This window comes from Bufo gargarizans, chromosome 4 (genome assembly GCF_014858855.1).
Source record: "Bufo gargarizans isolate SCDJY-AF-19 chromosome 4, ASM1485885v1, whole genome shotgun sequence".
NCBI lineage: Eukaryota > Metazoa > Chordata > Amphibia > Anura > Bufonidae > Bufo > Bufo gargarizans.
This window is the reverse complement of record NC_058083.1, coordinates 291,588,007-291,601,995: the sequence shown is the minus strand read 5'-3', so window position 1 is coordinate 291,601,995 and position 13,989 is coordinate 291,588,007. Positions and strand designations below refer to the sequence as shown.

The 13,989-nt window shown below is 41.9% G+C and overlaps 1 protein-coding gene across 1 annotated transcript in view; it reads left to right on the top strand.

The window, feature by feature from the left end:
• TUBE1 (tubulin epsilon 1) overlaps positions 1-5,442 on the top strand; it is a 33,421-nt gene extending 27,979 nt beyond the window's left edge. Inside the window, exons 11-12 of the mRNA XM_044291535.1 lie at positions 1,057-1,231; positions 5,056-5,442. Coding sequence (XP_044147470.1) covers positions 1,057-1,231; positions 5,056-5,214 — 334 coding nt within the window. The 3' untranslated portion in view covers positions 5,215-5,442. The remainder of the gene's footprint in view (positions 1-1,056; positions 1,232-5,055) is intronic.
• The last annotated feature ends 8,547 nt before the right edge of the window (positions 5,443-13,989 follow it).

The following is a 13,989-nucleotide window of genomic DNA, read 5'->3' as shown; positions in this document are numbered from 1 at the left end:
AACCCCACCACATTAGACTGAGCAGGATCTCGGAAATGCTTGCAGAAAGTGGGCTAAGATTGTAAAAACATGTCTGCCTTGTTGAAACAGCTCCACACCCTTCCGTAGGTCATGTCTGGTATTACAGCTTATCTCCATTGAAGTGAATATGGCTGAGCTGAAGTACCAAAAAACAACTTGTAGACAGGCTTGACTGTTTTTAGAAGAAATAGACCATGTCAATGGGTCTGCGCCGCAATACAAGATTCACACAGCCGGTACCGGTGTATTGGGGAGGAGCAGTCGCTAATGCCATTGTACGTCCCCATACTGAATCATTGTTTGCCGGCAGCAGATCGTGATTACACAACACAATCTGCCGCCAACAAACAAGGATTTCTAAACCTGCTGAAAGATTCGTTCATCGGATAATCGGCGCCAGTATTTCACTGACAGATCATCGCTAACAAGCGTTCCTTCAAACGCTTGTTGGTGATGATCTGCACAATTATCTGAACGTGTAATATAAGCCTAAGGCCTCATGCACACAACCAAATGTTTTTTTCAGTATTTTGCGGTCCGTAAAAATACGGATGATGTCCATGTGCATTCCGTTTTTTACAGAACAGCTGGCCCCTGATAGAACATGTCCTATTATTGTCCGCATAACGGACAAGGATAGTACTGTTCTATCTTTGAACTGAAATACGGAAACGGAAGGCATACAGAGTTCCTCCCGTTTTTTTTTTTGTTTTTTTTGCGGATCCATTGAAATTAATGGTTCCATATACGGACCGTATACTAAACGCAAAAAAAAAATCGGAACGGAAACAGGAAAAAAAAAACGTTCATGTGCATGAGGCCTAAGTGTTTGATCAGTGATTTTCATCAATAATTGTGAGCCAGATCCAGGTCAGAAACACGGAAGAGATGCAAATCTGTAGGATCCATTCCTGGTTTTGGCTCCCAATCGCTGATGGAAATCAATGATGAAACGCAGACTGTGTTAGTAACAGATTGGTCATGTCATTACTTCTTCTGCATTAAGCGTCTCTTGATAAATCTGTTTTATGTCAGGCTGAAGCCTTCCCTGCAGTTTGTCTCTTGGAACCAGGAAGGATGGAAGACGAGCCTGTGTTCTGTCCCTCCTGTTGGTCACACCCATTCCCTCCTTGCGTTGGCGAACAACACGTGCGTGAAACCCACATTTCTAGACCTCCGAGACAGGTTTACTAGACTGTACAGAAAGAAGGTATGTATATCACTGCTGGTAGTCATTTCAGCCACGTGTATTGGGATGCATCTTCATTACACGTATACAGAAGTTCGAGCTGATGACACGAAACTACTGCGCAGGACACAGAAAGGGGAGCAATTTACCACTGAACAGTGTGGGCGAGATTTATCAAAACTGGTTTAAAGGAAAACTGGCTTAGTTGCCCTTAGCAACCAGATTCCACCTTTCATTTTCCAAAGAAGCTCTGAAAAATGAAAGGTGGAATCTGATGGAAGCCAGTTTTCCTTTACACCAGTTTTGATGAATTTCCTCCTTTATACTAGCAGTCCGTAATCATCAAGAAGCTAATGAGATTGGATTATTATTTTATACTTATGATAAAGATTATCAAACAGATCTTCACTATGAACTATAAATTGTGTCAGTAACTCTTTTACATTTATTAAAAATGATCTCCTAACCTGTGGAATAGAGTACTTCTGGAGTAGTATATGCTTGCGTTATTTCATGTGTACGATCACCCAGCTTCAAGGCTGGGGTAAAGAGAGGCTTATCCAACCCCTATAATGCCCCCACCCTTTCCTCCAATGCCTAGGACCCTCGTATACATTAAACTTGCCTGCTTCCCGGCACCTGCGTCGCTCCGGATTCCTGCACGGCTGCTGCTGCATCTTCTTGTCACTCGGATTAAAACATCCAGCGATGGGGGGAGCAGCCAATAGACTGTCGCGATGGGGATGAGCCTCCTTAGCGTCACCCTCGATGCTAGGGTAGCTCGTCCCCATCGCAGCCTCCTATTGGCTGCTCCCCCCATCGCTGGATGTTTTGATCCGAGCAACGGGGAGATGCAGCCGCAGCCATGCAAGGTTCCGGAGCGACGGGAGTGCCAGGAAGCAGGTAGGTATAATATATACGAGGGGCCCAGGCATTGGGGGGGTCATTAACCCCTTCCTGTCTGCCATAGGGCTATATATGTGATATCTGTGCAGACTAACCAATTGGATCACTGCAGTGTAAAAGTGCTGGTTTTAGGCTCTGATCTGCACTCTGCAGATCAGACCCTGAAATCAGGTACCATATCCTCCGAGCCCCCAATATGTGAGCGCCCTGCCCCAATCTGTGCGCCGTGCCTCCAGCTTTGCCGGCCGTGCACTGTGTATGTGCCTACAAATGTGCCAGCCTACCCCCATCCATGTTCCCTGCCATCTGTGTCCCCTCCCCAGCCCTCATCTGCGCCCCCTTGTGCAGTGCCCCTGATGTATCTGATGGCGACGGCTCTGTTACTGAGCCGCCACCATCAGCAGCTAGTATAACACCTTAGATGCCGCTGTCAGCAGCATCCAAGGGGTAAACAGAGGAAGGGGGTCCCTCTCTCAACAATCGGGCTGCCGCTCTGCGATGGCAGCGGCCTGATGGTTGCCATAGCAACCAGACTCCTTGCAAAGGCATTCAGTGTGGCCATCTATGAGTGTAAAACTGATAGTATTATACTTTGCAATGCGAGAGCATTGCAAAGTATAGTACAGCCATTAAGCCCCACTGGATCTACAAGAAAAAAAAAAGAAAGTGTGAAAAAAAAAAAAAAAAGTTAAAAATAAATGTAATTTAATATGAAAAGTACATTTAATATGAAGTAAAATAAACTGCCTTTTCCCACATCTGCTCATTTTAAGAGATTAAAAAAAATAAAGGAAACTACACATAATTGGTATCGCTGCATCTGTAATGACCTGATCTCTAAAATGATCACGGTACCAGTCCCGTGTGGTGACCGCTGTAAAAAAATAAACACCTCCCAAAGATATTTAATAAAAAGTGATCAAAAAGTCATATGCATCTCAAAAATGATGCCAATAAAAACTACACCCCATCCTGCTAAAAATAAGCCCTGATAAAACTATGTTGACGGAAAAATATAAAAGTTATGGGTTTTAGATTTTGGTGATGCACAAAAAATTTTTTTTTTATAAAAAGTGATTTCATGATTTAAAAGTGGTAGAAAATGAAAAAAAACTATACAATTTTTGGTGTTGCCATAACTGTATCATCCCACAGAATAAAATTATCATATCAAATATACCACATGGAGAACCCCATTTAAAAAAAACACTGACAGAAATGCAATTTTTGGCCGCTTCACCTCCTAATTTTTTTTTTATAAAACAGCACTCAAAAATCCATATAGATCCCAAAATTTTACCAATAAGAAATACAGACTGTCCTGCAAAAAAACAAGCTCTCACGCAGCTACATTGATGGAAAAGTCAAAAAGTTATGGGTCTTCGATTTGGTGATGCAAAAAAAAAAAGTTTAATAAAAAGTGGTAGAACATGAATAAAACAATATAAATTTGATATCGCCAGAACCGTATCAACCCACAGAATACAACCATCTTATCAAGTATATGACATGGAGAACCCCATAAAAAATAAAAAAGACACTGGCAGAATTGCAATATTAGCCACTTCACCTCATAAAAAAAAAAAAAAAAAGCCATCAAAAAGTCATATGTACCCAAAAATGGTACCATTAAAAACTAAAGCTCACCCTGCAAAAAGTTAGCCCCCACACAGCTCAGTCAACAACAAAAAAAAAAATGATGTCCCTTTAAATCTATTTCAGCAAATTTCATGTTAGAAAATGCAGATGCCGCTCCTTTCCTTTTGAATTCTGCCGTCTGCTCATACAGCAGTTTACAACCACATATGGGGTGTTTCAATATTCAGGAGAATATAGGTAACAAATTATGGGGTGCATTTTCTCCTGTTATCCCTTGTTAAAGTGAAAAATGTGGACTTTTTGGCAAATTGTTCTTGTAAAAAATATAATTTTTAATTTTCACAGCCATGTGTTTCCAAATATTATGAAACGCCTCTGAGGTGAAAGTGGTTAGTAAACCTCTCAATGAGTTATTTTGGGGGTGTGGTTTCCAAAATGGAGTCACTTTTCGGCCATTTCTACTGTATGTCACATATGACACAATACTCCAAAGCTATTCCAGCAAATCTCCTCTCCAAAAACCATATGTTGCTCCTTTCATTCTGAGCCCTGCCGTGCACCCATACAGCTGTTTACAAACATAAATGGGGTGTTTCTGTAAACTGCAGAATCAGGGTAATAAATATTACGGTTCATTTTGCTGTTAACCCTTGCTGTGTTATACAGAAAAATTGGATTAAAATAAAAAATCTGCATAAAAACTGAAAATTGAAAATTTCACCTCCATTTTCCTTTTAATTCTTGTGGGACACCTAAAGGGTTAAGTAATTTGAGTGGTGTAGTTTCTAAAATGGGGTCATTTATGGGTGGTTTCTATTATGTAAGGATCTCGGTGACTCCAGAACTGAATTGGTCCTTGAAAAAGTTGGTTTTCAAAATTTTATAGAAAAGTTGAAAAATGTGATTTTTCAAAATGATGCCAACATGAAGTAGACATATAGGGAATCTTAAGTAAAAACGATCTACTGAGGTATCACTATCTGGCTTTAATGCATAGAAATTCAAATTTAGAAAATTTATGTTTTTTCAAAGAATTTTGTAAATTTTAGATTTTTTTTTATAATATAAAGATAAAACTTATTGACCCAAATTTACCCCTAAAATTAAGTACGAGATGTCACTAGAAAACAATCTCAGAATGGCCTGGATAAATAAGTATTTCAGTTATTAGCACATAAAAGTGACATATGTCAGATTTGCAAAATTAAGCCTGGTCACGAAGGTGAAAAATGGCTTTGTTTTGAAAGGGTTAAAGATTGGTATACCTACATATATTTTTATGCAAATTTGTCATCCTGTGTGATTTATCTACCATAATACAATGTTTTCTGTCATTGTAGGCTCATCTGCATCATTACCTTCAAGTGGATGGGATGGAACAAAGCTTTTTTACAGACGCCCTCTCATCATTATCCTCCCTAATTGACGAATACAACCAACTTGATGTATCTAAAGGGGTAGCTATACCTGACGCTCCTAGAATTAGCATAGCCGTCTAAAAATATTTTATAGATATAAATATTCTATAAATATTTTATTATATAAAATATGAATGTGTTGTATGTGAGGTGACACTATGAAAGTTACATCCTGCATTTATGTGCATGAATGTTACCCGTCATCTATAAAATGCTGCTCTTGTCTTTTCCTTGAGTATTTTTATATAGAGAACAAGCTCCTTTTTTTAAATTTATCTTTGGCAGAATTTATATTTTATTCTATTTATTATGTCGATTTTTTTTTTTTTTTTATTGTAATTAAAAATAAATATATTACTGATTATATAGGTATTCTTCATTTATTAGTTTAAGCAGTGTTCATACCTTACAATAAAGGAATTCAAGAGGGGACTGGATGTATTTCTGGAGCGTAATAATATTACAGGCTATAGCTACTAGAGAGAGATCGTTGATCCAGGGAGTTAGTCTGATTGCCTGATTGGAGTCGGGAAGGAATTTTTTTATTCCCCTAAAGTGGGGAAAATTGGCTTCTACAGTTTTTTGTTTTTTTTGCCTTCCTCTGGATCAACTTGCAGGATAACAGGCCGAACTGGATGGACAAATGTCTTTTTTCGGCCTTATGTTATACTATAGTCACCAAGATATGTTTGTAAAAGGGCCTCTACAGAAAAAAACTGGGAAGGAGCAAATACTTTCACAGCACTGTAAATTTCAGTCTTGGGGGAAACCCTTGAAGAGCCTCTGCCAGCACACAGCCTGTGAATAAACCAGTAATATGTATTCACTTTCTAAGCATAGAAAACCTCTATTCTCAACACGGTAAGGCTATAGGAAGTAGTGTATATCAGTGTTTCCCAACCAGTGTGTCTCCAGCTATTGCAAAACTACAACACCCAGCATGCCTGGACAGCCTTTGGCTGTGCGGGCATGCTGGGAGTTGTAGTTTTGCAACAGCTGGAGGCACACTGGTTGGGAAACACTGGTGTATATGATATTTACCAGCTCTGTCCTCAGCGCTGTCAATCAAGGGGAGGGGGAGTATACAGAGCACAGGGAGTGTTACAAAAGCAGTGCTCCAATGATTCATCCTCGCCCCCTGGTGCTCAAACATGCTCATTTGCATATGAATAGACACACAGGTATCTCTGCAACTGTTTAACATACAGGCAAAAGGTATTTTTGTAATTAGCATGGTTAAATCTACCAGGCAGTATGCTTGATTTAATAGGGTTGATCATTGTTTTCCCGAGATTTTAATTTATGGTGCTGTGAAAAAGTATTTGTCCCTTTCTAGTTTTTTTCTGTTTTTGCATATTTGTCACACATGAAGGTTTCCGATCTTCAGAGCTACTTTACATTAAGCAGCAATACCCCAAGTAAGCAAAAAATTATGTTTTAAATGATTATTTTATTTATTGGAGGAAAAAAGCTGTTCTGCCATGCCTGGCTGTATGTGAAAAAGCAGTTACCTCCTTAACTACAAAACCAACCAGTCAACCGAATACAGTTGACAATTGGGTTCAGTTTCTCTAGCAACACCCAGGCATAATTACTGCATTAGTTTACTCCTTTAAGGGCATCTGTCAGCAGGATTGATCCTATTAAGCCAGTCATAATGCCTAGTAGTGCTGACCCTACTAGTTAAGCCTCATGCAGGCGTCCGTGGAACACGGTCCGTAAGATACCGGACTGGCATTGCAGGAGCGCACGGCGTCATAGCAACCAATGACGCCGTGTGCTCCTGCAATGCCAGTCCGGTATCTCACGGACCGTGTTCCACGGACGTCTGCATGAGGCTTTAAAAACATACCTTTCTTCCCCCGATCCATTGCTCTGTTTAGGAGGCATAAGTGTTTGTAAGGATTTGAAAATTAGGGCTTAAGTGCACCAAGGCTGGAACCTAGCCACTGAGTGCACCTTAACCCCTCCCCTTTGCTTCCCTAGACACCCCCCCAGACACTTGATTTAACAAGACCCGACATCCACGTGAAGGGGAAGTGTCCGGGAAGCAGCTGGAGCTAAGGTGCACTGACTGGCTAGTGCACTTAAGTTTTAGTTTGTATATTTAAAGACTACTTATTTCTACTCAAAGCAGCAACAAATTGGGGGGAATTTTTTTTAATCGGGTCAGCCCTACCAGGCATTATAACTGTTTAATAGGGTTGATTCTGCTGATAGATACCCTTTATGAATGCAGCCTATTTTTTTTTTCTCTGCTGTGATGATGGGACCGCACCCCAGCCAGGGAGAAGTAGACGCCGACTGAGAAGCGCTGGCATCTCCTCCTCCTTGTACCTTTGCTATCTATTAGCATAAAGAGTGCGAAAACAGAACGGGGGTACACCGGGGCAGTCGAGGGGCGTTTGAAAAAAAGGAAAGTTATAGCAGCATCAGTGGAGCGCACCCCGATTGTAACGGTACTTAGTTTAACAAAACTTAAAGTCCTCTGTAAGGCATGTTGATTTTTATTTATTTTTGGGGTTTTGTTTTTTTGGTTTTTTGATCTCCACATTTCAAAAGCCATTCCTTTTTTTTATTTTGCCATGTTATGGCAAATTTTATGCCCCAGCAGTCCAGTACTGTTATATTTTTAGCAATTCTGGGGTCACACACACACGCGAGTTGTGCTGCGACCCCATTCATTTCTATGCTAGTGGCGCTAAACTGCAATCCTTGGGCGCAACCCAGATTGCCTTGTGTCTAAACCCTAATTCATCAGTTTGGAAGGAGGATGTTCCTGCTGTAGTAGCATGCTGTGAAAGGGGAGGGATAGCAGTGGAGGGAGTTACATCTGATTGGTCACAGTTATTATATGCCACATGGAAGAGGTACAGTCTTGTTGCATTCACACAACCATATGTATTTTGCGGTCTGCAAAACGGACAAGTATAGGACATGTTCTATCTATTTTGCAGGACGGCAGAATGGACATAGGGATGCAGACAGCATGCGGTGTGCTGTCTGCATTTTTTTGCAGCTCCATTGAAATAAATGGGTCTGCATCTGATCCACAAAAAATGCGGATCAGATGCCGACTAAAAATATGGTCGTGTGAATGGGTCTAAGTGACAGTTTAAGGCTAGGATATATACCTTGATATTCGTGAGACTGACTGTCGGAATAACTGTGATTCAGCCCCATTCAGATTAATGAATTGAAGTTGCTGTACCTACAAAGCACCAGGATGGGGATTATTATTGTTATTTGAAAGCGCCATTAATTCCATGGCGCTGTAAATCAAGAGGGGGTTAGGGTGGGTTTGCATCACTTTTTTTACCATCCTTTTAACGTATATGTTAAATGGATGCCTCAGACTGATGCCATACAGTGGCATCCGTTCACCATAGAGTTCCATTGTAAAAAAAAAACAACAACACTTTTTTACCGGACTGTGCAGAAGACAAGAACGTGATGTGCTGCGTTTTTGCATCCTTTTTTTGGAACGTATACTGAGGCATAAAACATGATGTGAACCCTCCCTTACACATACATAATATAAACATACAGTAAACAAGAAACTATTAAGACTGGTACAGTCTGCCCACAAGAGCGCCGTGCACAGAAAAATTAATTATCAATTTTTGAAGGTACCTGAAATCGGAACCTCTGCAAGAAATGGCCTATCCTAGCAATAAGCTGTCACGTGCAATTTAAAAAGAAGCTCCATGTGACATCCAGCAATTAAACATCAGGTACCCACGGGTAAGGATTTGCCCCCTATAACATGATATTGATGTGTTTTTGAATTCACAAACAATCTGAGATCTTGCAGAAATGAAATACTCCTTTACTTTGCTGCCATTGAAAGTGATCTTTACAGTCAACTACAAAAAGACATATAAACTTGTCATTTACTGTTTGTTGAATGTGATACTTGAGTGATTATAGGGGTCCGCTGCTCCAGGGAAGAAGCTATGTTTATTTAGTACCACATGCATATTACAGTGTATGAGGATGTGATACATTTGATAAACCTTCATGTAGATATTCCATATACACTACTGTGAGGAGCTATGCTCAGAAATGAGTCCACCTTCACTCTGCTGCATCGGTTCTCGAAACCCATACTGTGGCTGCTTTCACACTTGCATGTTTCTGCAATAAGGTTTTTTGTGCAGCATAGGTGGGACTGCTCCGTTTGGTGTGCATGGCTTCCCCTGCGTCATTGGTCATTACTCGTAAATCTCAGGGGCTGTCAATCAAACAAGAGTGGGAGGTGCTGGGTGGTATTACGACGGAGTGGTGGCGCCGCAAACATTGGCTCTGCCCAAGGTGCTTCAAAAAACGTTTGCATGAAAAGAAGCATTTTTATAGGATTAGAGGACAGAATTTCACTAGGGCCAGGCAGGCGAGATCATGTTTAGACCATCTGGCCCTGTCAATGAAAGTGCAGAAGGCGCCGCAGTTGCAGAAAGAACTGGGCCGCTAGGTGTAATAGTAACGCCCTCATTGCTCCTAGAGGCTCATTTCCATATATTAAAACATCATCTTTCCCAGCAATTGCGAGCACATATGAACATGGGACCCACACAGATGCCTTCAGCTGCCAAGTGCACATGTAACAGGTCAGCCAGTTTCATAGGTACAAATCTGCTGACAGATGCCCTTTAAGAACAGAATCCCTTGATATAAACAATAAATAATTACAATTCAATTGTACATATTACAATAATATCCACTTCAATCACAATACATTTTGCTTACATATATAGTGTGGAAACATTTTAATATGAACGCTAGGGGTCATTTACGATCAGAAATACGCCTAGATCAGGTGTATTTCCGGTACAGATTGCAGCACAAAGGTTATTTGTGCCGCAATCTGCCACTTTTTCCTGCTCGCGTCTGGTCTAAAAAAGTGGGCGAGGAAGGGGACTGGCAGGCAGGCGGTCTAATTTATAATTCTCTACGCCTGTTTTAGTAACGCCACATACAAAATGGTCTAAATGTAAGCAAGCAAGGAAGCGGTCTTACATTTAGACTGGCGCTGGATACGCCAAAGTTATGTAGAGGCCCACGCCTCTACTTAATGTTGGCGGATCCCTCGCCAATGCATGGGCTTATTAAGACCGGTGTCTAAAATGGCAGTCGTCATAAATGACCCCCTGTTTTTCTTTACATATTTCATTACTTTTCCTTTGTATTAGGACCAAGACGGTATTATATTACTAGAATGAAATACTATATCATCAAGGTGCATCACCAATGACTCCCATCATCTCTCACCAAACAAGCCCCATCCTTTCCTTCCAGCCAGACCTGCAAAGTGAAGCATGCTTACCTGCTTCCTGTCACAGGGTCCCAGCTCCTTCGCTGCCTCGCTCAATTCCCCCCACTGTCAAAATCTGCTATGACGCCACTGTGGTCGATGACTAGTTTTGACCTGACCCTCTTGCGTCACTTGACCAATTGACATGATGCAAGGGGCCAGTCACTGCTGTACCCAGTCATTGAATGTTGATAGTGGGGGACCTGAGCGAGGCAGGTGGGCAGTGATAGGTCTGGGAACCATTGGTGCTAAGCAGGTAAATATGCTTCCCTTTGCAGGTCTGGCCAGGAGGAGGGGTCGCCCAAACCCTCCCAAAAGGTAAACTCCCCCTTTAAAGAAAACCTGTCCGCTCTTGTGACTTGTCTGTTTTAGTAAATAATTATAAATCTGTAGCGTGCCAAATAGTGTGGTTACTGTAGGTAGCAAAATTAATTGTGGAAATGCTGTGATTTCAACACAGATTTGACCCTATGCAGTGCAAAGGGTGAAATCCACAACATAAAGGGACACGTTGCAGAATTCTTTGGTTCCTTAAAGAAGTTGTTCAGGTTTAGAAAAACATGTCTGTTTTCTTCGAAAAACAGTGCTATGATTGCCCATGGGTTTTATCAGGTACTGCAACTCCGTTAATTTAAAGTGAATGGAACTTAGCTGCCAAACGACATACAACCTGACAGTCGTAGCACTGATTCTGAAGTATAGCAGCCATATTTTTCTAAACCTGGACAACTCCTTTGAAGGAAAACTAAAAAATACACACAAAAGAAAATCCTAGCACATGCTACTTTTACCTACTCCTCTCCTTTGACCCTATTTTGTCTGCTATTGCAATCGAAACTGAGAAATGTATCAGAAAATGTTCTCCTCTTCTACTCAGCCTTTTCTGCAGCAGGACAAATAATTGTCAAGCCCTTACCTTCAGTCAGTCTCCAGCCAAAAATTAAGCGGATCAGCAAGAATTAAGTCGTGTGTTCCCTGCAGGATTTCTAAAAGACTGTTTTCAGGAAGATGCAGAAAATCACGGACACTGACCAACCATATGACCAAGATCATCACCTGTTTTTCCCTTTTATAGGTAGCTTGTCACCTCCAAAATCAGTTTCAAAGTAAGCAAACCACCATGTATGGTAGGTGCCCCGAAACATACCCATCTAGTCCTGAGAAATTCTTCTTTTTCATTTGTATCTAAATACGTTTTTCGGTACTCTGTGGATGTGGGCGCTCCATTCGGTGCACTTGGCTTGGTGTCTCAGTGCCAACAATGAGATTTTAAGAAATATAATCCATACTCTGCAATAAAATCCATAGTGCAAACTGACTTGCGGTGTGCATTTTAATTCTGCAACATGTTAATTTATACTGTGGATATCCACTGCGGATTCCACCCATTACAATGCATAGGATGATATCCACAGCAAAATCCGCAACAAATTCAATTGCGGAACGCGGCACAATCTCCAACAGACATTTAACTAGTGAAAATCTATCTCTTGTGGCTATATCCAGAAAGTGGTTATTCCACCATAACAACTTATGTCCTATCCACAGGACGGAGGATAAGTATCTGATTGGTGGGACTGCCAGAGATAGCTGAACACGCTACAGCTTCTCTTCAGCAGACCCATAGGGTTGAACAGAGAGGCAGCGCACATACAGCTCCTCATTCCTGTGATCATTGGGGTCCTGGCAGTCAGATCCTCACTTATCAGATACTTATCCCCTATCCACATAAGTTTTTATCGTGGTACAACCTCTTTCAGATATCTGATTGGTGGGGGTCCTACCGCTTAGGACTCTTTGGGACTGCCGGAGATACCGTAACACGCTACTCGGCTTCTTTTCAGCAGATCCATAGGGTTGAACAGAGTGGTTATGAGCATATGGCTCCTCATTCCTGTGATCAGGAAGGATCCCAGCAATCAGATACTTATGCCCTACCCACATAACTTTTTATGGTGGTACAACGTCTTTCAGGTATTTGGTGAGGGTCCGACCGCTGAGGTTTCCTTGCGACTGCCAGAGATAGCTGAACAAGCTACTCAGCTTCTCTTCAGCAGACCAATAGGGTTGAACAGAGAGACAGCTCACATACAGCATCTCATTCCTGTGATCATTGGGGGTCCTGGCAGTCAGATCCTCACTTATCAGATACTTATCCCCTATCCACATAAGTATCTATCGTGGTACAACCTCTTTCAGTTATTTGATTGGTGAGGGTCCAACCGCTGAGGACTCTTTGGGACTGCCGGAGATAGCGGAACACACTATTCAGCTTTTTTTCAGCAGACCCATAGGGTTGAACAGAGTGGTTATGCGCATATGGCTCCTCATTCCTGTGATCAGGAATGATCCCAGCATTCAGATCCCCAATTATCAGCTACTTATGCCCTACCCACATAACTTTCTATGGTGGTACAACCTTTTTCAGGTATTTGATTGGTGAGGGTCCTACCGCTGAGGACTCTTTGCGACTGCCAGAGTCAGCTGAACACGCTACTCGGCTTCTCTTCAGCAGACCCATAGGGTTGAACAGAGTGGCAGTCCGTATATGGCTCTTCATTCCTGTAATCGGGGCGGTCCCAGCAGTCAGATCCCCAATTATCAGATAATTATGCCCTATCCACATACGTTTTTATGGTGGGACAACCTCTTTCATGTTAATTACATATATGGGTATTTTCAGGGCCAGTGTAGCATTTATAGAGTATTACATTGATCTGTAGAAGATGGGGTTTTACTTTAAAGAGGACCTTTCATGGGTCCAGACATTATGAAATAAGTAGGGGGTTGTGTAGCGCATAGTGCAGGCATATACGATCACTTAGTAGCTTATGTGTCCGCCGCTCCGTTCCCCCCGCTGTGTCCCCCTGCAGTTTTCCCGGCTGGTATGCTAATGAATTGCATCGGTACAGGGAGGAGACTGCCCTGTTTCTCAATGGGCGTATCCTCAATGGAAAGAGTCACAGCCAGGGAGAAAAAAAAGCTTACCTTCTTCCTGGCTGTGACACTCTCCGCTGTGATTGGACCGCGCTACAGCCAGGGAGAAGGATACGCCCATTGAGAAACAGGGCAGTCTCCTCCTCCCTGTACCAATGTTATCCATTTCCATACCAGGCGGGAAAAGTAAAAGGGGGGCACAGCGGGGAAACGGAGCCCTAGACAGATAAGCTAGTAAGTGATCTTACATCCCTGCACTATTGCCTACACAACCCCCTACTTATTTCATAATGTCTAGACCCATGAAAGGTCCTCTTTAACATTGACAGCCTCTAAACCTACTGAAGAATGATGGTGTAAGACTTGTATTGCAGATCCCTGCTACATCTCATCAGCCACAGTCTGAATGTTGTTCACTGCTACATGCTCTATATCATTGGTTCCCAATCGAAGTTCTCAGGAACTCTAGGGTTCCTTGAGGTCTGATCAGGGGTCCTTCAGAACACTGCAAGATTTGACACTCTTCCAGTAGAAATTTCAGCCAACTCAAAGATGCCAAGATGCTGTGCAAAGCTGCAACTATGGCCGAATGCACACGGCTGTGTTCC